Consider the following 22089-nt stretch of genomic DNA (forward strand, 5'->3'; position numbering starts at 1 on the left):
TATAGAAGCACGCAGACTCAAGAGGGAGAATGACCGGATCGAGAAAACGATCCTTATAATAGCTAATGGGGAAGCTCTGCTCTCAGAGACAAATCCCTTCCTACTAAGACTCAGAATAAAAGAGGCAGTTACTGGACTCACATTAGCAGAGATCCCCTTCCTTCAAAGGAATAATACGGGCTGGACTCTACGATGCAGCTCTAGCGCCAGCCGGGAGAAGATCATGAAAGCAGATAACTCTGAGCGGGTGCTTAAGACCCTCCATGCAACAAGCATGCGCAGACTAGAGAAGTGGTTCATGTATGCAGTCCCACAAGTACCTCACGATTTTTATCACATCGAAGGAGCTCCTGCTCCTATGCCTACTGAGCTTATCAAAGAAGAGATCACAGCTCAGACCGGCAAGCAGCCGGTCAACTACCGACTGGCACGTAGCGGGGTTAACCCGATCACTAAAAGAGCCACCTGGATCATTGGCTTCAATACTGCAGTATCGCGGTTCCGACTATTCAATAGTAGCTCCTACTCGGTTCTCCTAGACAAACCCCGGGAAATTCAACTTCACAGTACTGGCTGCCTAGGGTACTGCAACCCCTTCACCTGCAACAGAGCCTCACGATGCTCGACATGCGGTAAACTAAACACTGAGCACGAGGGTGCACTCGTACACCAACAATGTACTAGAGCAGCTCAATGCGCCAACTGCCACGGACCCTTCCGCGCTGGCCACTCCAACTGCCCAGCTGCCCCTAGGGTCTATGCTAAGCGACGGATCGTTCTGACCGCAAAGGAACTGGCCGCAGTCAGAGCTGTCGGCAGAAAAGACTACGAGACGCTGCACAGAGCAGATATAGACGAGGCAGAACATACCTCTGAATCACCTCTGTCTCCTATCGTAACAACCGCAGAAACCCCGATCACTTCGGGGGCGAGGATCATAGCATATGAGAATGAGCGCCTCAGCAAGCGCCCACGCAGGCTCAGTACAAGTCTGCCGATCGCACCAACCGGATTACGCACACGCTCAGCTCGTAACCAGAGCCAACGGAATCTCAATATAGAAGCGCTAGCAGAGAAAGCCTTCACTCCAATAGACCTGGAGATGATCGATACAGAAAACTCTATAACAGTTGCCACTGCACCTAGACCCTCTCTATGAGTGATGCAATCAATGGGTACACTCAAAGAAACAAAGGCCTCACTATCGCTTGGGCGAACGCAGGCCGGGGACACGCGAATCATATCACACTACTACAATTAGCAGCGGAGGCTCAATTAGATGTGATCTGTATACAGGAGCCAAGACTATACTGGAATTCAACAACACAAAATCACAACGCATACGATCGATATCAGCCGACCGACAACTGGAACCTCCGAGGAGACTTGGAGGAGAACGAGCAAGGCCCTAGGGTCATGACATATATACGAAAAAGCGCGAACCTGAAAGTAGAGCAAATGAGTCGACTCGGAAACAGAGACCTACTCTGGATACGAGTCAATGGATACTCGATCCTGAATGTCTATAGAGCTCCGTGCACTTTGGATATTATTAATTACATTACACACCTGGTTCCAAATGAGCGTACAGTCGTAGGAGGGGACTTTAATGCAAAGCACGATCTGTGGGAACCGGGGGTGATCACAGCCAACCAGGGGGCACAGCTCGCAACATGGGCAGACGAGCAGGGCATGGAGTTTATAGGTACTCCAGGCATACCCACTCACGCAAGAGGGCACGTGATAGACCTGACCTTCTCCAACATACCGTTCGCTTATACAGAGGTACTGGAAGAACTCCATTGTGGATCTGATCATGCTACCCAGGTCACTACTCTGACGAATCGTGGAACAACAGAGTGGGATCAGTATCGCTATCGGATAAAGGAAGTGGATCTGCCTAGATTAGATGGACTAATGGCCAACCAGCTAGCTCACCTCAATGATGTAGACATTCAGACTACAACTGAGATTGAAACCCACGTCAGTGAGCTGGCGAATGCGTTAGAAAAAGCGATCCGAGCAATCGGCAAGATTGATCGGAAGGTAGGAAAAGCCTCGCCGTGGTGGACGGACGAGTGCAGAGAAGCCCACCGAGCACACATAGAAGCACGGAGGGGATCAGACCCGGAAAGGAAGACTAATGCTACTCATCTCTTACAAAAGGTAGTGCGACAAGCCAAGAGATCCTACTGGGCAATGCGTCTCGACGGAGTCAAAGACGACAAAGAACTCTATCGGGTTATGGGATGGCACAAATTAACCCCCGAAAGTAATGCGAAATCCCCCTCCCTAATAATCGGCGAGCGGGTGATCTGCGATACAAAAGAGAAGGCAGATGCTTTATTCACAGCGGTTCTGGATCGTTTCAGGGCAGACGACGACCTACCAAACGATCCGCTGCTCAATCAAGCACACAAAGGGATACTCCCCTGGAAAAGAACGATCTCTGCAGAAGAAGTGGAAAAACATGTCATAGGAGCTACTTGCACTGCGCCTGGAGTGGATCGAGCCACTGTGCGCATCCTCAAGGCATGCTGGCCGAGCGTCAAATCACTGATCCGGGAGATATTTGCATCTTGCCTAGCTCTAAACTACTATCCAGAAGGTTGGAAGCTAGCGGAAGTAGTAATGATCCCTAAGGTGGGCAAGAAAGACAAAACGTCACCGCGGTCGTGGCGACCGATAGCCCTGATCTCCTGTATCGGTAAGGGGCTCGAACGGTATATAGCTAGTCAAATATCCTGGACAGCCCTGAGACACAAGGTAATCAGCCCGCAGCACTGCGGAGCGCTCCCCAGAAGATCAGGTACTGATCTAACGGCGGCTTTCACTCACGATGCGGAGCTTTCATTAGCAACGGGTAATGTGGTCTCGATTGTTACAATGGATGTTCAAGGAGCTTTTGACGCTCTCCTAAAGCGCCGACTCCTGAGCCGAATGATCAAGCAAGGATGGCCAACTCCGCTGCTCAAACTAATAGACTCGTTCCTTACAAATAGGAAAGTCAGAGTAAGACTCGAAGGCATCACAACAGAGGAATACCCAGTAGCATGTGGTACTCCTCAGGGGTCCCCCCTATCACCTATACTCTATATACTATATCTCGCTGAGCTCCTCAACCGAGATACCAAATATCGCTTTGGCTACGCTGACGATATTGCGATCTATCACTCCTCCAAGCATCTCTCCACGAATGCCAGGATCCTTCAACGACGCGTTCGACAGATCATCCGATGGGGTAAGGAGAACAAAATCCTATTCGCCTCAGAGAAATTCGAGCTACTCCATATAACCAGACGACACGATACCACCAACCCACCACTAGTCGTTAACCCGGATCTGATAATCACTCCAGTACCGATTGTAACGAGTGGAAGCACTCAACCCACTCTAAGATGGCTTGGTGTCTTCTTCGATCGTCGGCTCTCGTTTCTACAACATGTCAAAACACGCACAGCGAAAGCCATGAAAGTAGCCTCGCACATCAGGTCGATCGCCCGCACTCTGCATGGGCCACCAGCTTCCTACTTGAGAAAAGCAGTGATCACCTGCGTCCTTCCAGTAGCACTATTCGGCACTGAAGTATGGTACGCTGGCAAACTCAAACCGAGCCTCGGTCAAAGCGAAGCAAGCACAGGCACAGGTATCAAAGGCCATCTCCGCTACATCAACAAAGTGATCAATACCGCCGCAAGAGGAGCGATCCCGGTATACAAAACTACACCGACCGCAGCTCTTATCAAAGAAGCCGGCCTGCCATCGGGGATAGTCGCATTAGAACACGCCAAGCTGCGATTCGCACTCCGCTTAAAAACGGTCGACAATCAGCACCTGCTAGTGAGCCGCCTGAAACCCACAGTACGAAAGCGCGGGCGAGGAGCAGGCACAGCTAGAAGGCCCCTTACAAGAATCCAACGGCTCGGCCTCCTCATCCCAGAGACCCAACGGCCGAAGTTACTTCGCCCGCACTTCTCGATAGGCTGCAGAACGGATCCGACGGAAGGGCTAACCAAAGAGGAAGCAGCTCAAGCCTTCAAAGAGTGGTGGCTGCAACTCCCACCTGAGGACTACACGATCTTCTCCGACGGATCAGAACAAACCATTGATCGTAAACACTGTGTCGGATACGGATATGTAATATATCACAATGGCACTCAATTAGCCTCCGGATCCAAGCAGATCCGGAGCGACTCACATGTGTTCGATGCAGAAGCGATCGGAGCGTGGCGAGGGCTGGAGCACCTGATCAGCACGTTTAAAGATCCCCCGAGTGGCCGGATCTGGATGTGTATTGACAGTACATCGGTCATCTGGGGTGTTCGCGGAAACGCGCCGCCCACAACGCAATGGGCCTTCCATAAGTGCCATAAGGCAATGAAACAACTTGACATTAGAGTGAAGTGGTCACCTGGTCACATGGAGATCGAAGGGAATGAGGAAGCAGACCGCCTAGCAAACGCAGGCGCAATTGGACCCATGGACCAGGCGATCGACAAGCTACCAACAATTAGCGGTGTCCGGACGATCGTTCGCCAAAAGCGCCTACGCGCAGAGACTGAGTGGTGGGAAGAGATGAATCCCTCTCTCTCTGCTAATTATAAAGAATGGTCTCCCAAGTACAACACAAAGGAGCCGAAGGAACTAACTCTGCCAAGAGCAGTCCTTCACCGACTACTAGCTATGAAAACAGGTCATGGCGACTACGCCGCTTACCATCAGCGATTTGGTCATCAAAACAACAAGCTGGACTGCTCATGCGGCAGCGCTAAGGAACCATATCACTTCTTTAAATGCACTATAAACAACCTAAAACGTTCAGACTGGCCCCTGGCCCCTGTAGAAATACAATCTAACAAACAGGCGATCACATATATCAAGAAACTCTTACACACACCTAGCAAGCTCACTCAGCTGATTACCGACTCAGAGTTCTACACTCAGATCTGTCCTAACTACTAAAGGACCCTTAGAAAGCGACCATCTTTTCAACAAAGCCTGCCGCCCCTTTTATAAACTTACCACTCAACTGATCACTCGAATATACCACACCCCTAAAAACCGCAAACCCAATATACAATATAAGAGCCTTGCCGCTCGGCTAAACAAATAGCAACCCACTCCCACTTCTTCTCCTTCACCATAGGGATCGGAGCCCACAACGAGCCTATCCACCCGGGAACCAAGCTCTACCCTAACAAGAACCCGGATCAGACGTACCCTTCTGGAAACAGAAGTGGATCGCACCTGCAGAGGAGCGAACAGCCCCTGGCATTGAAGTTAAATTGCTAAATTCGGTTGCGACGATCACGCCGCTCAAATAGTCCCTTATCTTAGCACGTCTAAATACCCTTAGGGAGGTTCAAGACAGACGTTAATTAATATAAATAAATAAATAAAATAAAATTTATAAAAGTATTAATATTAATTTTTTCAATCTAATCTTTATAGGTTATAGTATTTATATATTTATATATTTATATATTCAAAATTTATAAAATATATTTTCAAAGAGATTTATCGAGATTTTGAATTTTGTTTGAATTATCAAAACAGCTCTTTTTAGTATGAAATTGTACTTTTTCTCTTGAGTGTACCGTGAGTCTGTGTACCCACTGGTGCTCTAAACTACCATTCAATTTCACAATAGCATTATACCTACACATCATATTCAAAAGATATTCAAATCTAACAATATTGAAATCCGGTTTTTTACGTGTTTTTTAGTCCAGAATATAATGAAGTCCCTTCTTCTTTCTTTCTTCAAAATCATTAGTAAAACACCGCCCTCCCCCGCCGGGAAAAACGTCTTCCGAGGCGCCGCGGGGGGGCGGGGGGCCTGCGAGCCCTTTTCCTCGCGGACGGCCTTTTCCGCCGGCTCCCTCTCTCCTCTCCCTCCTTCTCCTCTTCTCCTCTTTCCTTTCTTTTCTTTTTTCTCCTTTCCTTTTGTTCTCTTTTCCTCTTCTCCTTATTCTCTCTGCGTCTTATAAACTTCCCCTTCAAACTTCCTCTCCAAACTTGCCCCTCCAAACTTCCCTCCAAACTCCCAAACTCCCCCTTCCCTCCATCAAACTTCCCTTCTAAACTTCAAACTCCAAACTCCAAACTCCAAACTCCAACTCCAACACCAATATCCATTCCTCACATTCTTCATCCCAACCCCCCTCCCCCCAAAAACTAACCACCCACCTCCAAACCCCTATCGTCAACCCCCCAAACCCCCTAGCTCGCTGCGCTCGAAGTTTTACGTATTGTATTACATTATATCATATCATATCATATCATACCTATTCTTCCATATCTAATAAGAAGCTATTCGGCCTCCACGGCAGTGGCTCCCAGAGGGCCAGCGGAGCGTCTGTTATAGATGAATGAGGTAATGAATATAGAGTATCAAGTATCAAGTATTAAAGAATGTTAATTTAGATATTGTTAAATTAGAATTGTCTATCCCATCCCATCCCATCCCAACCCTTTCCATCCCGTTCTCTTTTATTCCTATACACAGATTTTATCATCATTACGGTATTTCATCTCATTGCATTGCAATATACTACCTATCATGAAAAATGACATTCAAACGCCTTCCAATAACCCAATTCCTCATCGCTAACCTATGAAAAACGTCATTCATAATTCTCCTTTCTTTCATAATCTCTACCATAACCTCTCCCTACCACCTCTTTCAAAATCGAACCCTCTCCCTCCATCCCTTGCGAACCTCTCACTCGCTCTCCTTCGCCACGGACTGGCCGTCGCCGTACTAACTCTAGGCAGCTCCGCATATTCGATTTCTTTATTCATATTCTCTTCATTTAATCCCTCTAATCCCTCGAAATTGAATGTCTCATCCATTTCCCCTATACCTTCCATGGTTTCCCACGCCCCGAAAGCACCCATATCAGTGTCATTTGATTGTGAGCCAGCCCATGGGTCGGAACCATTATTTCCCATTGTGAGATCCATATTCATTCCCATATCAAATTCCATATTCGGATTACCATTGCTGGATGGCGGCAAAGTAGATACACATGAGCCAGCGATAGTTCCTAATGGTGTCGAAGGATGATTTGAGAGGAAATCCATGTTGTTGAATGGCGATGTATTCAACTCCATGCCCAAATCCATATCTGTGCTATTGAGTATTTCCTCATCAAAGGAAGCCAACAGTTCATCATTGTTGAGGAAAGCCGGTGTTTGATGTGCTGAAAAGGAAGGGATTGATTGGGCTTGTGGTTGGTAAGTTTGAGTTTGAGTTTGCGAATGTAGCGATGAACTTGATAAATAAACACCATAAAGGGTTTTGAATTTCTCCAAAAGTTGACTATCATCCGCAGCCGTGTCGGACACATTCAAAATCTCTCTTGCTTTAGCCCTTAATAACTCATCGGATGGAACGCGCCCTTGAGCCTTTTCGGTCTTGACCAAATCTGATAATGCTTCTTCCAGTTCTCTCGAGCAGAACACTTGTGCGGGGATCTTATAACGTTGTTTGAGACTATTAGTGTATTCATTTGCGGGGTTTCCTCTCAATTTCACAATCTTTTCGCTTTCGTCCATTTCGTTGATGTGGCCTCCAAATTCTGTTGTATCACATGCCTTAACGTCTTTTCCTGGATCTAGATGAGGTGGACAAAAGCCTGTGCCACTCAAAGAGGCTTTCCAGGAGAGATTTTCCGTAGGAAGGCCTGGTCCCGATTCTTGTGGGGAGAGACCAGCATCACGTTTGAAACGCATTAGCCATTCGGTATTGTCTGCTACGGTTTGATTCCATGGGTCATCATCATCATATTTCACCCAGCGAGCTTGATTTTGAAGCTCGGCGTCTGTTGGTACCTACTACTTGTTAATACATCGATAGATAATATTAAAGAACAAGGTGAGCTTACATGTTGATTGGGGTTGTTTGGTGACATGCACCTTGCCACGAATCTCAAAAGCTCTCTGACTAACCGAGTATTAGAATTTACATCGTTGATAAAATATTTTAGAGATTGTGCAGGGCTAGAGGTTACTGATGGTTGATTGGATGCTGTGAGTGTATGAATTGGCTGATTGTAATTTGTGTTTGGTGAAGTTCCTTTACTTCCTTTACTTCCTTTACTTCCTGGACGACTACGAGCTTCATAGTTCTCCAACTCCCAGTGTAAAGTTCGTGATGGAGACGATGCAGCTTGCCCAGGAGAATCAATAGCTGTTGGAAACATAATGGAAGGTTTGTTTTCTGCAGCTGGCGCAAGTCCGTTTCTGGTTTTGAATATGTGAAGATATAATGGATCGTCAGCCCAAGTTTGATTCCATTGATCATCACTTCCATAAACGATGAGTCTAGCATGTCGTTGAAGATCAGAATCTGCAGGCTTTATACCCAGTGCCGCTTGAGTTTGCACATAATCTTTCATCTCTGCTTCGAGTCTTGCATAGTTGTGTATGGCATGATCAATGGAAGTTTCGTCCTTTGATCTTACACCTTCGTTAGCCATTTCAGAACTCCTAGGCAAGCCCGCACGTCTTCTAAAATCAGCGAGCCAGAAAGTCGAGTTCTTTATCAAATATTTGAACCAAGAAACAGCACCTTTGCAAGGTACTGTAGCAGTTAATTCAGCTTCTTCAAGAATTCTGCATGCTTCAACTTGTAATTCAGAATCCGTAGCAGTTAGACCAATCATTTGTCTCGAATCAACGTAATTTCGTAGAGCTTTCTCCTTTGGACATTGATGCATTGACGATGCTGCACCAATTAACGAATGTTGAGCTGTTTCGAATGGTTTCTTTCGAGGCATTTCAAGTGTATCTTGTTCATCTGCTTCGTGGTTATCTGACCCAGAGAACAAGATCAAATCTCGTAACCAAGATTCTTCGGGATATTGTTGTGAATCAGAGACAGCATCCAGGTTGCGAATTATTTGACGAGCTATAACGAGTAATTCTTCATCGGTAGGCGTTATACCTTGTACAACTTTATCATTGACGTATTGTGTAAGGCCACTCTTGACCAAGTTTTCTGGTGTACGATCTTCGTTGTAAGGTTCGTGAGAGGCTTCGAAAGGTCGTACGGTCATTCGCTCTTCATGAATAAGATCTAATGTAAAGTTAGTGATTACGAATGGAGAAATCAGAAGAGGGAAAATAAACTTACAGGGAGGAATTCCGTTCTCAACGATGTTAAGAATTTGTGGTTCAAACCCCCAGTCACCTTTCCAGTCAACCATACTTTTACCACTTTTGAAATGTTCTGCCAGATGATCCACTCTAGCAGTCCAAGAATCCATCACAATTCCACAGAAACCACATCTAGAACGTATCTCTGGCGTAATAGCTTTCCAACTTTCCATACTCCAACTAGCGAATTTTACATCATGAACAAGGTTCAAATGTTGACGTAGGTGATCTTTCCGATAGAATGTCCTCTCTCCAATTGGCTTTTCAGCACAACTCGAGTGGTTATGTGATTCTGCATGAGCGGCGGATGGGTTTGGATGATCACAATATACGCAACCTGGACGCTCGAATTCTTTGTTGTACTGTATAGGTCCATTGGGACAACAGGTCCATCTCTCCAGTGATAAATGTAATGACTTCTCATGCCTCTGCCAATCATGTTTCGTCTTGAAAGATTCAGTACAGAAAGTGCACTGGAAAGTTCTCGGAGCCCCTGCAGCTATGACCTTTGCTGCTTTAGGTGCTTGTCGACGACGACGACGTCTACCCTTATTTCCGAAAGAGCCGAAAGATCCAAATGACCCACGAGATTTATGAGAATATGCCGAAGCGAAAGAACCGGCACTAGAATGAGAAGTGCCCAAACTACTCGCCGATGACACATTATAAAGGGATCGATTTGATCCATCATCAGCGTAACTTGTGTATGGACTGTCCATACCAGAGCTAAAACTAGAAGCCGTGACGGCCTTTGCAATAGCTGTTTGGGAAGCAGGTTCGTGCTCGGGTGGAGAGTGTTTCCAACGTTCCAAAGGATTCATATGTTCCAAAGCAGGAGTAGCTTTCCTTGGAATATCCATGGCATTTACATAATTACCCACAGTTGGTGGAGTAACTGTTGGCCTAGTCTTTCCTCTACGACGGGCATTGGCAAGCCAATTTGTGATTTGCGTTTTGTTCAATCCCGTTTTGGACATTAGGATCTCCCTCTCTGAATCAGTTGGATATGGATGACGATGATGTAAGCCGAGCCAGTCCTTAAGAATTCGTACGGATTGTCTTGAGAATCTCGCACCAGCTTTGGGACTATTGTCTCCAACATCTGATTTAAGATTTTCTGTTGAAGTTTGAAGAGCTGGCAGATCTGTTGAAGAGTTGTTTTGAGATACAGGGTAAGATTTGTAGCCTTCAAATGGTGATGCAGGTGATGCGAGAGGATTGCTTTGAGCCTGCTCTTCTGCCACTTTCCAAGAATCACTGTATTTGACCAGACTGCAAAGTCGGCCCAACGCCAAGCAACTTTGACAAGCGAGACTCTCCCCGTCTCCTAATCCTGTACATGGTTGGGCCAATAATTTGCAGTACTCACACTGCCCGACTGGGGTCATAGATGCATCTTCTCTGATACGAAAATACCCTTGGCCATCAGTAGCACAATCGATCTTGCCCGAGGCACGATAATCATACAATACTTTACTCCTGATATTGAGATCTTGTGTTAAGCTGCACGTTCTGGCAAGAGCTACACAACATGTGCAAGAGCCCTTGCGGAAACCCTCTTTGATGACTTTGCAATGTGTATTTTCCTGTCGACATCGTGAGCAAGGTTTGAGAGGCTCTGACATGCCATCAATCCATCTTGGAAAATCTTGAAAATCGTGTGCTTCAAGTGTGGTAGTGTCAAGTGCCGGTGTGACCACGCTAGTTTCCAAATCTTGAGAGACTTGTTCTTCTGGAGCCGAGAAATGTTGAAGACAATTGAAAGAATTCTCATCCCCTTCAGGATCTGCAAAGGCTAGGTCGATATCATAAGGACCTGCACTTGAGACAGTATTGAGATGACTAATATCATACTCGAATTGATCGGTAGTCGGAGGGGTGGCCGCATGAGTGGCATCATCAAAGTTGAAGAACTCATCCATCTCGTCAATTGTGGTCATCTAGAGGGCGTGAGGGCCGTTGGGATGAAAGTGTAATGATATGTAAGACTCGATTGACTAGGTGGAACGCGGGGAATGAACTCTGATAGAGAAACAACCCAGTATCCGATGCCAAACTGTCTAGGTGCTCGATTGAGTAAGGCCGACGAGAAAGAAGATATGGATAAGAAAGAGTCTAAGAAAGGGCGTAGAACAGGAAAGATGATTAATCCTTGGATATATATTTTGTTCAGAGGATGAGAGATAAGAATGAGAGAATGAGAGAATGAGAGAACGAAAGAACGAAAGAACGAATGATCGAAGAGAAAACATGTGCAAAAGCTGATACAATAGTCAGTCACCTTACCCTCCCCTCCTCTGGGAACAGTCATCTATCTCCATGGATGAATTGGTTATCCATGGTTATCGTCCATCCTTGTCAGAAAATGTCGATAACACGCCCTTTGACAACCACATCTGATCTTCTTTCATTAGTCAGTCCACTGGTGGTCCACAAAAATTGTGCATTCTAATAAGGTAAGGTTACCTATAGATAGGTATTTACCAAACCCCACACAGCATTGTAAAATTGTGGTAGAACTCCGATTGGGCTTGGATTAATAATAATGATTGGTATTGGTATGAATTTGCCTAGGTAGGTAATTAATAAGTAGTTAACTTGACTATACAAGATAAAATTACCTGGGTAACTTATTATACGAAGTAGTACAAACTAATCACACTACAACTCAAACTCATATATCTGCTACCTTCTAATTACTATAATTCATCATTCATCATTCATCATTCATCATTCATATCAAAACTACATTCTATATAAAAAGATAATCAATTTCTATATATTTCTCTCGCATTCCCCCCATACACTAATAACTGACTGACTAACTGACTAACTGACTACTTACCTACCTATTCAACCCTCCGATATCGCCCTCCCCATCCCATTCCATCCAATCCCCCCTTCCAAAAAAATTAAACTCCAAGCCTAGAATATGCATAGAGATGTCTGCAGATGAGCGAGCAATGCTTTAATACGAAAAATACCCAGGTGGACACAATATTAAACTTTTCTAGCCGCAGTCCTTGCCATCAAATAGGTGCACCAGTGTACTTACTCTCATTTCTAAGTCATAAACGGATAAACCGATGAGGGAAACAAGTGGGCGCGACACTACGGAGTAGAATTTAGCTACCAGGTACCTAGCACGCCTAGCCACAGGAGTTTACCGACGGATCACGGCTATTGAGTTTCTTCAGGTTCGGGGAAATGAGAGTGCAGAACACGAACACATCCAAGGATATCTTCTCTGTGTACTTCATCTTGGAGATTCGATAATTATAACACCTCGTCGTCATTACTACATACAGTTTTCCTCCATGCATCATGATCATTTCCCATATATTTGATATTTGATCAGTCATGCCATATCCAACCAGCCAGCCAGCACCGTGTAAGTAAGTTCATCCACCCGTAAAAAATCGTACAATGAAATGGAATTCAAAGAGCGGCCTCCGCGCGAGAATCATAATTTGCGGTTCAAAATACATTGAGGTCCTCCATGTGTAGGTTTGCCGAAAGAAAATAGTCGAAAGGGTTGCTCGTCGTAATTATATTAATGTCAGAGTATCTTTCCATCTCCTGGTATATTCCCGCCATTACTCCAAACCTCCATACCTCCCATCTCCACCTCCAACCCCGACTCCATTATTTCTCTCACAACTTTGGGTATCATCTCCTCCTTTCACCTCTTCGACCTTCTCCACCAACGACACCCCCAAAACTCAATGGATCTACAGTTCGGAATCCACTGTCTCGCTCCGCCCGCTCCGCCCGTTCCCCACGGTCCCTCCTCTCCCTCTTACTCTTCGACCTCCTCGGTGGATCGTGTTCTTCAATGACCACGACTTTATCACTACCCCCACCGCTTGAACTTGGACTTCTGTCCCTACTCCTTCTCACCTCTCTCCTCTCCTCAACAACCACTCTCTCAACAGGTGGTGGAGGCCTCCTCGTTTCTTGTCGCACTTCCTCCCGCACCACTCTAACCGGAGCCGGGCTTCGACTACGTTGACGCCTAATCTCCACTTTCTCTGTTGTGCTCACTCTTCGACTATGCGGTCTCGAACTCCTGTGCGAATTATGCGATCGCCGTCTAACATTCTCACGGAAACTTATATCTTCGGTAACTGTAGATTGCGCAGATTGACGACGTCCCAATGTGCAGCATGTATATAAGAGCCAAAGGAGCAGTAGAAAGCCTCCCACCGAACCCAAAACTATGCCAACAATTGTGCCAGGCGAAGGAGAATTGTTTTCTTGTCCGTACGTAGTAGGAATGATACTTGGGTTACTACTCGTAGTTTGTCGCGAGATTAGACGAGCCCAGATTTTCGTCAATTTTGAAGAAGATAACTGCACATTTCGTCGTTGGAAAATTGTAGAGATTGGCTGTAAAATTGTCGTCGTCCTCGAGGTTACCGAAGCTGCATGCGCAACATCTCTTGGGAATATTGAGATTCCCGAGAATCGAGAAATTGGAATAGGTGCCATATTTTGATGATGAACCTGCGAGCGATATGACGCTCGAGGCGTAGAGGAGGCTTCCTGAATTTAATCCAAACTATGCGCCGGAAGTGTGATGTGTTTTCATATGCTGCGTGTTGATATCCTGATTGATTGTTTACGACTGAGCTGTTTAAAGATGCTGGTCTAAGCTTGACGAGGTGATACGATACGATAAATACAATTCAAGTGGAGGGGTGATGCTTGAATTTGATAAGCTGATTCTTGAAGATGGAATTATGGGGTGGGTAAGTGAATACCAGAATAACGAATGGAGGAACGAGGACGGAGGACGGAGGAACGAATGATTGGAGATATCCAAATGGAAGATATATTATATGAAGGAGAGAAGGAGAGACAAAGGGAGAGAAGGCAGGTAGGTAGGGAGAAAGGAACGAATATAGAGAAAGTTGGAAAGGAGTTGGAAAGGGAAGTATGAGCCAAAAGCAGATTTATCCCATTCCGAGGATTCCTTCAAACTGTCCCATGCATACCATACCATACCATACATACCTAGGTACTGAGCATAATGGTACCTACCTATCAACGTACGCTCATACAACCGTTTTCTGTACCTACCTAGTAGTTCAAATCGCTTGCGCGTAGTTCTCTACTTTGGCTGACGCAATCTAGAACAACATGAACGAGAACTCTCTGGGGAACCAGGCCCTAGGCAGATATGGTACGCTTCATGATCTGTGAGTGGGTGAAAATAAAGATGGCTGGTAGTATACCGGTATTCATGATATCGTGCTTCATGAGGTAGGTATTTTTGGTGAGATGAAAATTTGATCCCGTTGACATGGTAGAAAGAAAGGGGCTGGCATGGGATTCTCTCACATCGAGGGGTCGAGGGACGAGGGACGAAGGCGCATGTGCTGGTGGTGCTGGTGCCGGTGCTGGTGCATGTGAAGATACTTCGTACACTCTCTGTACATCCGCAGTATCGGTACGTACCGGTACTCTGTGCACTGGAATTGATTCACCTTGCAGTTGCCCCTCCACTGTGGAGAGACAGTTTGAAAATCTTTCCTCTCTCTCTCTACCGCCGACGTATCACAATATGTATGGGCTCCACCAAACAATAAGTACCATGGCCACGGCTATGGCTACCTAGGTATGGCCATTGGCTATGGACGAATAGAATAAGACGTGATGAAATAAATGCTAACGATATCATAATCACATCACTTCTCTTGATATTTTTGCTTGAACTCCATCTCCCTATGTTCGAGATTTGCATTAGATTCTCCTCCTGCTGAACGATGAAGCGTGTGTGTCGTCTCTCATGCGATGTACTCAAATGGATTGCTGGTACGAGGATAGTTGATTGGTATTATGATCTTGTGCTAAGCCACTGTCAAAGGCCAAGTTTGCGACAGTAAATGTATTATCTTATCAAAATATGAAAAAGCCCAGAAACTCCGAATACCAAGCATTTCATTTCATTTCGTTTCTTTGTTTCTTTCTCATTTTCATCTTCATTCTAATACCCATATATCCAAGGTCATTTCGACATCTTCAATAGATTCGTTTTCATCTCCTTTTTCTTTCAATCGCTGTTCTTGACATCAAGTACCATTATATTCATCCCCCCCAATTGTTCGGGCGAACCATATCCATGTCCGTTGAATCCGAAGTCAAACAAACTTTGGATCGTAATTAATTGACTTAGCCATCTTGTATGACGTTGCTCCGGAACTATTAGATCGTACCAAGCGCCACCATCTACAGATCTGTCTTAATACAAAGACTTCGCATTCTACCTACCTACCTACCTACTTATTTACCTACCTACCCACCGACCTACCTACCTATCTACAAAAAGACTTCACATCACTACCCGACAACCTCCGAGAATTACCATACCTACGCCAACGTCGCATTCAACCTATAAAAACTCAATTAAAAATGTCGAAGAAATACGAAGAAGGTCCTCCACCTCCAGCATATGGCTCGGATGGTCCCAGTCAAAATTCTGCACCCAATCCCCCTCAAGCAGCATATATGCACCCTTCTCCCTCGCCTCAACCTCAATATCAACAGCAGCCATATCAACAACCATACCCGCAAGGTCAATACCCTCAACAAGGATACCCACCACAAGGGGGATACTATGCGCCAGGTCCGCAGATGGGATATCAGCAACAACCTCCATACGGATACCAACAACAACCTTATGGATATCAACAGGGATATGGTCAACAGCAGAGAAGTTCCTCCAGTGAAGGCTTCTTGGGAGCTTGCTTAGGAGCTATGGCTTGTTGTTGTTGTTTGGATTTATTGCTTTAGTGGAAGTTTGTGTGCAGAGAATGGGAAAGGGATCGAGTGGGATGGTTAAGCTGTTTGTATTCGAAAGTAGATGGATTGGGAAGGCAGGCATACTGCAGCACAGATTCGACAATGGAAATGAAGTGGGTATATACGATTGGGAGTATCTCGAGAACCAGGCAGGCATATTCAACACTCACTATTTGAAAATTGGATTGGGAGCTCTGTATAACTACATAATCGGCGTATCGGGCTGGCTGGACCTGTCTTGGCAGAATACTGTATGCAATGGGTTCAAGGGATTCAGGTGTATGGATAAAGCTATTTGTCAGATCCAAAGGAGTTATGGGTGGCTATAGTGTCTCTGGGTATTGTAGGACATAGGTTCTCAATTCTATATCTTTCTTAATCAAACACTTTACCAAATTCTTAGTAAAGGTATTATTCATCCCCAAATATTCTGCCTCCACGGCAGTGGCCCCCGGAGGGCTAGCGGAGCGTCATTTTCTTCATCAACATAGACATGAATGTAATTCCTTAATTATGGTTCAATGGGTGATTGTAATACTGTAATGGGGGCAAGCCCCCAAACCCCCATAGCTCGCTACGCTCGAATGTACCGTATATGACTTCAATTGTCTCAATTTGTCTGGAGTGTAACTTTTTACATACATATATACATACATAATTACCAATCTAGTAGGTAGATGTGACAATCTAGTCCGATGATTCTGTTACTAAATTCCATGAATTCGGACGCTATTGAAATTGGCAAAACCAGTTGAAGCATTCTAATAAAATACCTAGATAAGTATTTCCTTATATATCATCTAAAAGCAAGTAAGCAAACCTCAAAAATCTATAAATATAAATTATAATCCAATTCTCTGCGGAGATATGGAGAGATGGGACTTTTGAGAATTCCACTTCTGGTCCCTGCCAAGTCTACTTTATCTCGCTTTATCCAATTGGAAATTTCGTCGACCACTTTAATAAACAGCTCAGTTTGAAGATCTTCCGAGGTTCTATTATCACATACATAATAATTACTTAACTGTGCCGCACCACAGCCTTGTGCTGAGGTATTTCAATTCCATTCATTCTTTAACAACAGTTGTCAGGAATCCTTCGATAATATAATAAAATCCTGATTTCGAAAACTTCGTATTAATGTTCATGTCATAACACTTTCGTTTCTCCTCAAACTTTTAATATTCAATACCTAGGTATTCATCTCACTGTCGTTCTCGCGCTTCGAATTCGTTGTGACACTCAGCATACATCAAGTGAATCATTTAGACAGTTTACAGGCCCCATCTTCAACAAGTATTCCTTCTGTTTTCTTGGCTACTACATATAATCCGGCTTTTATCCAAGGTCTGAAAAGTTACTACAATCATATCGCACATCATGGCCGATGTTGAAGAGCCACAGTTTACCACCCTCGCCCAACGTATTGCTGCATTGAAGCAACAACAAGCGGGGGACTCTGCCCCTCCCAATAATACTTTGATAATAGCCAAACGACCACCACCACCTCCTATTCCAAGTTCCGATAGACCTCCTCTTCCTACAAGACCAAAGACTGCCAACAATCCTCCAATTGTCACGTATGGTTCTTCTGTTAACCAGAAACCATTCAATGAGCCACTTGGCACAAAAGCCAACTCGAATCCAGTCAATGGCAATGCCTCTTTTAAGAATTCCAAGAGTCCTGCTCTCCCAGCTCGAAATGCACCTCCTCCATTACCCACGAGAAAAGCCTCGACTCCAAATCTGCCACCGAGAAGAGCATCGTCTTCTACACAATTAGCAAGGAGAGACTCGGGGGATTCGACCATTTCACAGATGTCCACAGTCTCGGCCATGTCATTGAATAGCTATGGCAGATCTGCATCTTCAACAACATCTATAGGATCAAAAGATGGAAGAATGCTACCTCCTCCCTTGGATATGGCAAAACTTCCACCTTTACCACCTTCAAGAAGAGAATTGCAAGAGAAGGCAAGATTAGAGCAGAAGGCTAAATTCCCTCTCGTTTCTGTAAGTATTTCTAGTACTATTTCTAGTTTTGGTTGCGGGTGGACGATTTCATTATCAAAGTTTGTTCAATTTCAGGTTGGGTGTGGAATTCCAAGCATATTCATCCCAACTCTCCTCCTAGCTCTAAAGTACTTTATAATTACAAATTTAACACTTTTAAAAACAGACCAAATCAGCTCCAGTTATTCTCAAACAACCTCCAGTCGTTGAACGTGAATTGCCACCCAAAATGCCTTCAAGACCAAATGGTCCACCTAAAATGCCTCCTAGACCCATCGCAAATGTAGAGGACGAAAATTCAGTCTCTCTACCACAGCGAAGATTACCACCTCCATCCCAAGCTCGTTCTATTCTATCACTAGGATTTGGTAACAAATCTACCGAAACACCAAACCCTTCACCAAGACCAACACCTACTTACCATGGGTCCTCTGGTCCTGCTGTTCAAGAATTGAATGCCAATAATTTTGATCGTATTATTCTCTCGGGAAAATATGCTCTTGTGGACTTTTATGCTCCATATTGCAAGTATTGTGTTGAATTGGATCACCATTATAAACAGCTTGCCGAGGATTTTGCATTTGCTTCTGATAGAATTGTGATTGCAAAAGTTGATGTTGATGCACACAACTCATTCTTGGCAAGATATGGTATTGAAGGATATCCAACCATTATGTTCTTTGACGGAAATGGAGATAATCCGGAAAAGTATCAATATATGAGAGAAACGGATGCTATGTCAAAGTTTTTGGTTGAAAAGACTGGAATATCACCATCTGATGCACCAAAATCTGGGGGAGGAGTACCACCACCTATCAACCTTCGATCCAAGCCAAAACCGGCTCTAGTAAAAGATGTAAGTGTTGCTCCAACTACATTATCTTCTTCATCACAGGGTTGCCTTTTATGTCGAGACTTTTCTGGTCCGGATCAAATTGCATCAAAATATTCAAGGGAATTCCTTCCAAGATCCCCTGATAATACAGGATATCTTGCTGATGTTCTTTGTCGTTCTTTCAGCTCGCCTACTGATAAAGCTCGTGCGATCTTCGTTTGGCTTCATCATAACATCGCTTATGATACTGGAGCTTTCTTTGGAAACCGAGTCAAGAATGTTACACCTGCCGATACTATTAAAACTGGATTAGCTGTTTGTGGTGGATATGCTGGTCTTTTCACGGCTATTGCACTTAAAGCAGGACTCGAAGCTATCATGGTAACCGGTCACGGAAAAGGATTTGGATATACACCTCTTAAACCAGGAGAATCATGTCCACCACCTAATCCTGGTGGTCATGCCTGGAATGCAGTACGTATCGATGGAGGGGAATGGAAATTGATTGACCCTTGTTGGGGTTCTGGACAATTAGGAGAGAATCAAATGTACAACAAAAATTTGATCTCATCCTACTTTACCATGTCGAATGAAGAATTTGGTCTCAAGCATTTTCCAGCCAATAAGCCACATTTCTTCAGGAAAGATAGAAGGGTTTTAACGTGGGAAGAATACTTTATTGGAAATCTTGGTGGTGAACCATTACAAATTTTTGGTTCTGTGGAAGATCGTCATGGTATCTCACAAACTTCAATTACTCCACCTCAAAAATTCATACAAGCCTCATCCACGTCTAAGGAAATGATGCGATTTCAATTCTCAAAAGTCTGTGAACATTTCGACTTTGAACGAAATGGTCTTGGGAAACCTTATTGTCTGGTTCTCAGCATAAAAGGAGTGGATGGAAAAAAGGATGATATGATACCATTTGATTTTGATGGGTTTTGGTGGTGGATAGATGTGGGAGTGAAGGAATTGGGAGTGAGAGGTCAGACGATTAGTTTGTATGCGGTTTCGGTTGTTAATGGAGAGGATGCGAGGGGATTGACGAAGAGAGATTATGAGGGAATGAAGGGGAGGTGTGCGATGGAATTTGAAGGGGTTGCGGCGTGGGAGTTGGATTGAATTGATCTTGTTGATGATTAGGTGGTAATGGGTAGGGGATATGATGAGTTGGTGAGCGGGTGAACTTTGGATAAGTTTACTCATTAGCGGTTATTTTCTTTTGTCTTGTTTTGTTTGATGCGGCTCAGCTTGCCTTGGTTTGGCTTGACTGGGGTTATGGCGTTGTGGAATCGGGGATCGGATCTGGGATTAGGAAAGGTATGAATAAATTGAGTTATTCAATATTCAATGCAGACAGCGTAGCGTTAATATATATGGTTTTTTCAATCTTGATATTATCGGTATTTTGAAATTGATAAAATTTGATAACTGGTACATTTCTCACACCTTACACACTACTCATAAGTTTTAAAGTTGGAATAGAGATATATATAAAAGAAATAGGGAGAGGGAGGGGGGAGAGGCCTTGAGAGAGGAAGGAGATGATATTATAATAACTTTGAAAAGACAGATTATAACATAAGAATTTATCAAATTGATAAAACAGATTCTAGATTATTAGATTCTTAATAACTTTAATTAATTGAATCAATAGTTATTGAATGATATGAATTTGAATATATTAATTAGAATGAAAAAGTGATTTACTCGATGATATGATTTACTCGTATATGAATTACGTTATGTTATATCTTTAGAATTTTCAATAAATTATTCATTTCGGTAATGTTAGGTTTCAAGTTAGTATTAAATATAAAATTGTCTTTTAAATTAAGAGCTATATCTTCTTTTAATTCTTTATAGATATGAGAAAGATTATTGTATGAGTAGGTATATATAAATATAAATATATAAAAGATATAATAATAATAATAATACTACTATTATTGTAAAATATAAGAAAAGATTAGAATTAAAAATTGAGAGAAAATTTGAGTATACTAAAAATAAAAAATGATTAATTAAATCTATTCTTTTATTTTCTAGAATTTTTTTATTATTAAACTTTTTAATTATTTATTTAAAAAATAAATATAAATACTTTCATTTTTATTTATTCTATGGATTTAATTAGTTATAAAATCATGTGTATAACATGGTTTATTAGTATGTAGACCATATCAGTATATAAATCACTTTCACCTTAATTTACACTTTTAAAATTATATTATTTAATAATAATTGAATTAATTAATTAAAATTATCAAGAATTTAATAATCTAGAATTTATTATATAATTTTGATAGGTTCTTATATTATATTCTATCTTTTTATATTTACTATAATATTGATTAGAAGATACTTTCCTATTAAAATTCCCCCCTTTTTGATACTTATTATATTAAATCTAAATATTAACCTTTTATTGAGATAATATATTTAAAGCCTTTTATTCAGTAAGTATTTCTTTTTAATATAATTGAATTTTTTATATATATTGATATTTGTTTAATACCTCATTTGCTTTTCGAAATGTATGATTCTTTATATATAAGAGTGTATTTTCATAAGCTAATCATTTTATACTTTTAGTTAGAGTTAATACAATCTCAAATATAAATATAGGGGAGCTTGATTGATAATGAGTTATTTGAGATTTAATTAATGTTGATTGAAAAAGAGCTTTAGTTGGGTTGTAAAAGGTTTGAAAATTTTATTAATTTAGATTGAAAAAGAGAGGAGGAGAAGTAGATATATGAATTCGAATATCTAATTTCGAGAGTACAATTTCAGGATTAAATAGTATTAAATCTATTTTTTGAAATCTTGATTTCATATTCTGAATAGTAATCGATTATTGATATACAGTTTTAAAAGCTATAAAGAATTCAATCTTCGAAATATAATTGATATATACTTTAATAAATTTATCAATTTGAGTATTATATAAACATTTCAGATTATCAAAATAGTTAATATTAAGTGATTAAGTTAAATAACTTGAATGTAGTGGTAAACTTAGATATATAATATTATTCTCTTTGTAGTATACTTGAAAAGCTACTGATTTATAACTTTCATATTTATTTAATATCAACATTCAATATTTGCTCTTTTTTTGATTCTTAGTATACAATCCTTATCATAAAGCCTGTTTTATCGAAATTATAGAAATCGCTATTCAAAATATTGTATTTCGCTTGTATATTTGTAATCAATCGAAATCACTCTTTAATAAGTTTAGAATCTTTATAAAAAGCTTTTTGAAA

At 42.6% G+C, this 22089-nt stretch overlaps 4 protein-coding genes across 4 annotated transcripts; 2 read left to right on the plus strand and 2 right to left on the minus strand.

The window, feature by feature from the left end:
* Window positions 1–6416: 6416 nt before the first annotated feature.
* Window positions 6417–11438, minus strand: EAF01_009683 (uncharacterized protein). Its single transcript, XM_038917939.1, has 3 exons — window positions 9140–11438; window positions 7890–9082; window positions 6417–7836 (listed from the first exon to the last, which is right to left on the minus strand). The coding sequence occupies exons 1-3, from the start codon at window positions 11100–11102 to the stop codon at window positions 6658–6660; spliced, it is 4335 nt and encodes a 1444-aa protein (XP_038766748.1). The 5' UTR covers window positions 11103–11438; the 3' UTR covers window positions 6417–6657.
* A 1393-nt stretch (window positions 11439–12831) lies between these two features.
* EAF01_009684 (uncharacterized protein) lies at window positions 12832–13653 on the minus strand (the record flags this gene model as incomplete). The annotated part of the gene is made up of 1 exon (XM_038917940.1): window positions 12832–13653. The coding sequence occupies one exon, from the start codon at window positions 13651–13653 to the stop codon at window positions 12832–12834; it is 822 nt and encodes a 273-aa protein (XP_038766749.1).
* Window positions 13654–15576: 1923 nt separating this feature from the next.
* Window positions 15577–15957, plus strand: EAF01_009685 (uncharacterized protein; the record flags this gene model as incomplete). The annotated part of the gene is made up of 1 exon (XM_038917941.1): window positions 15577–15957. One exon carries the CDS (start codon window positions 15577–15579, stop codon window positions 15955–15957), a length of 381 nt encoding a protein of 126 aa, XP_038766750.1.
* Window positions 15958–17011: 1054 nt separating this feature from the next.
* On the plus strand, window positions 17012–20209 carry EAF01_009686 (uncharacterized protein). Its single transcript, XM_038917942.1, has 2 exons — window positions 17012–17979; window positions 18146–20209. Exons 1-2 carry the CDS (start codon window positions 17347–17349, stop codon window positions 19937–19939), a joined length of 2427 nt encoding a protein of 808 aa, XP_038766751.1. The 5' UTR covers window positions 17012–17346; the 3' UTR covers window positions 19940–20209.
* The last annotated feature ends 1880 nt before the right edge of the window (window positions 20210–22089 follow it).

Source organism: Botrytis porri (genome assembly GCF_014898465.1).
Source record: "Botrytis porri strain MUCL 3234 chromosome Unknown BPOR_014, whole genome shotgun sequence".
NCBI classification, from domain to species: Eukaryota; Fungi; Ascomycota; class Leotiomycetes; order Helotiales; family Sclerotiniaceae; genus Botrytis; species Botrytis porri.

Excerpts from the sequence above, each read along its gene's own strand:
- EAF01_009686 (XM_038917942.1), top strand. The coding sequence starts at position 17,347 with ATGGCCGATGTTGAAGAGCCACAGTTTACCACCCTCGCCCAACGTATT. Across the intron at positions 17,980-18,145 it reads CTAAATTCCCTCTCGTTTCT|ACCAAATCAGCTCCAGTTAT; the intron begins GTAAGTATTTCT and ends TTTTAAAAACAG.
- EAF01_009683 (XM_038917939.1), bottom strand. The coding sequence starts at position 11,102 with ATGACCACAATTGACGAGATGGATGAGTTCTTCAACTTTGATGATGCC. Across the intron at positions 9,083-9,139 it reads TGAGAACGGAATTCCTCCCT|ATCTTATTCATGAAGAGCGA; the intron begins GTAAGTTTATTT and ends ACTTTACATTAG. Across the intron at positions 7,837-7,889 it reads CAAACAACCCCAATCAACAT|GTACCAACAGACGCCGAGCT; the intron begins GTAAGCTCACCT and ends AACAAGTAGTAG.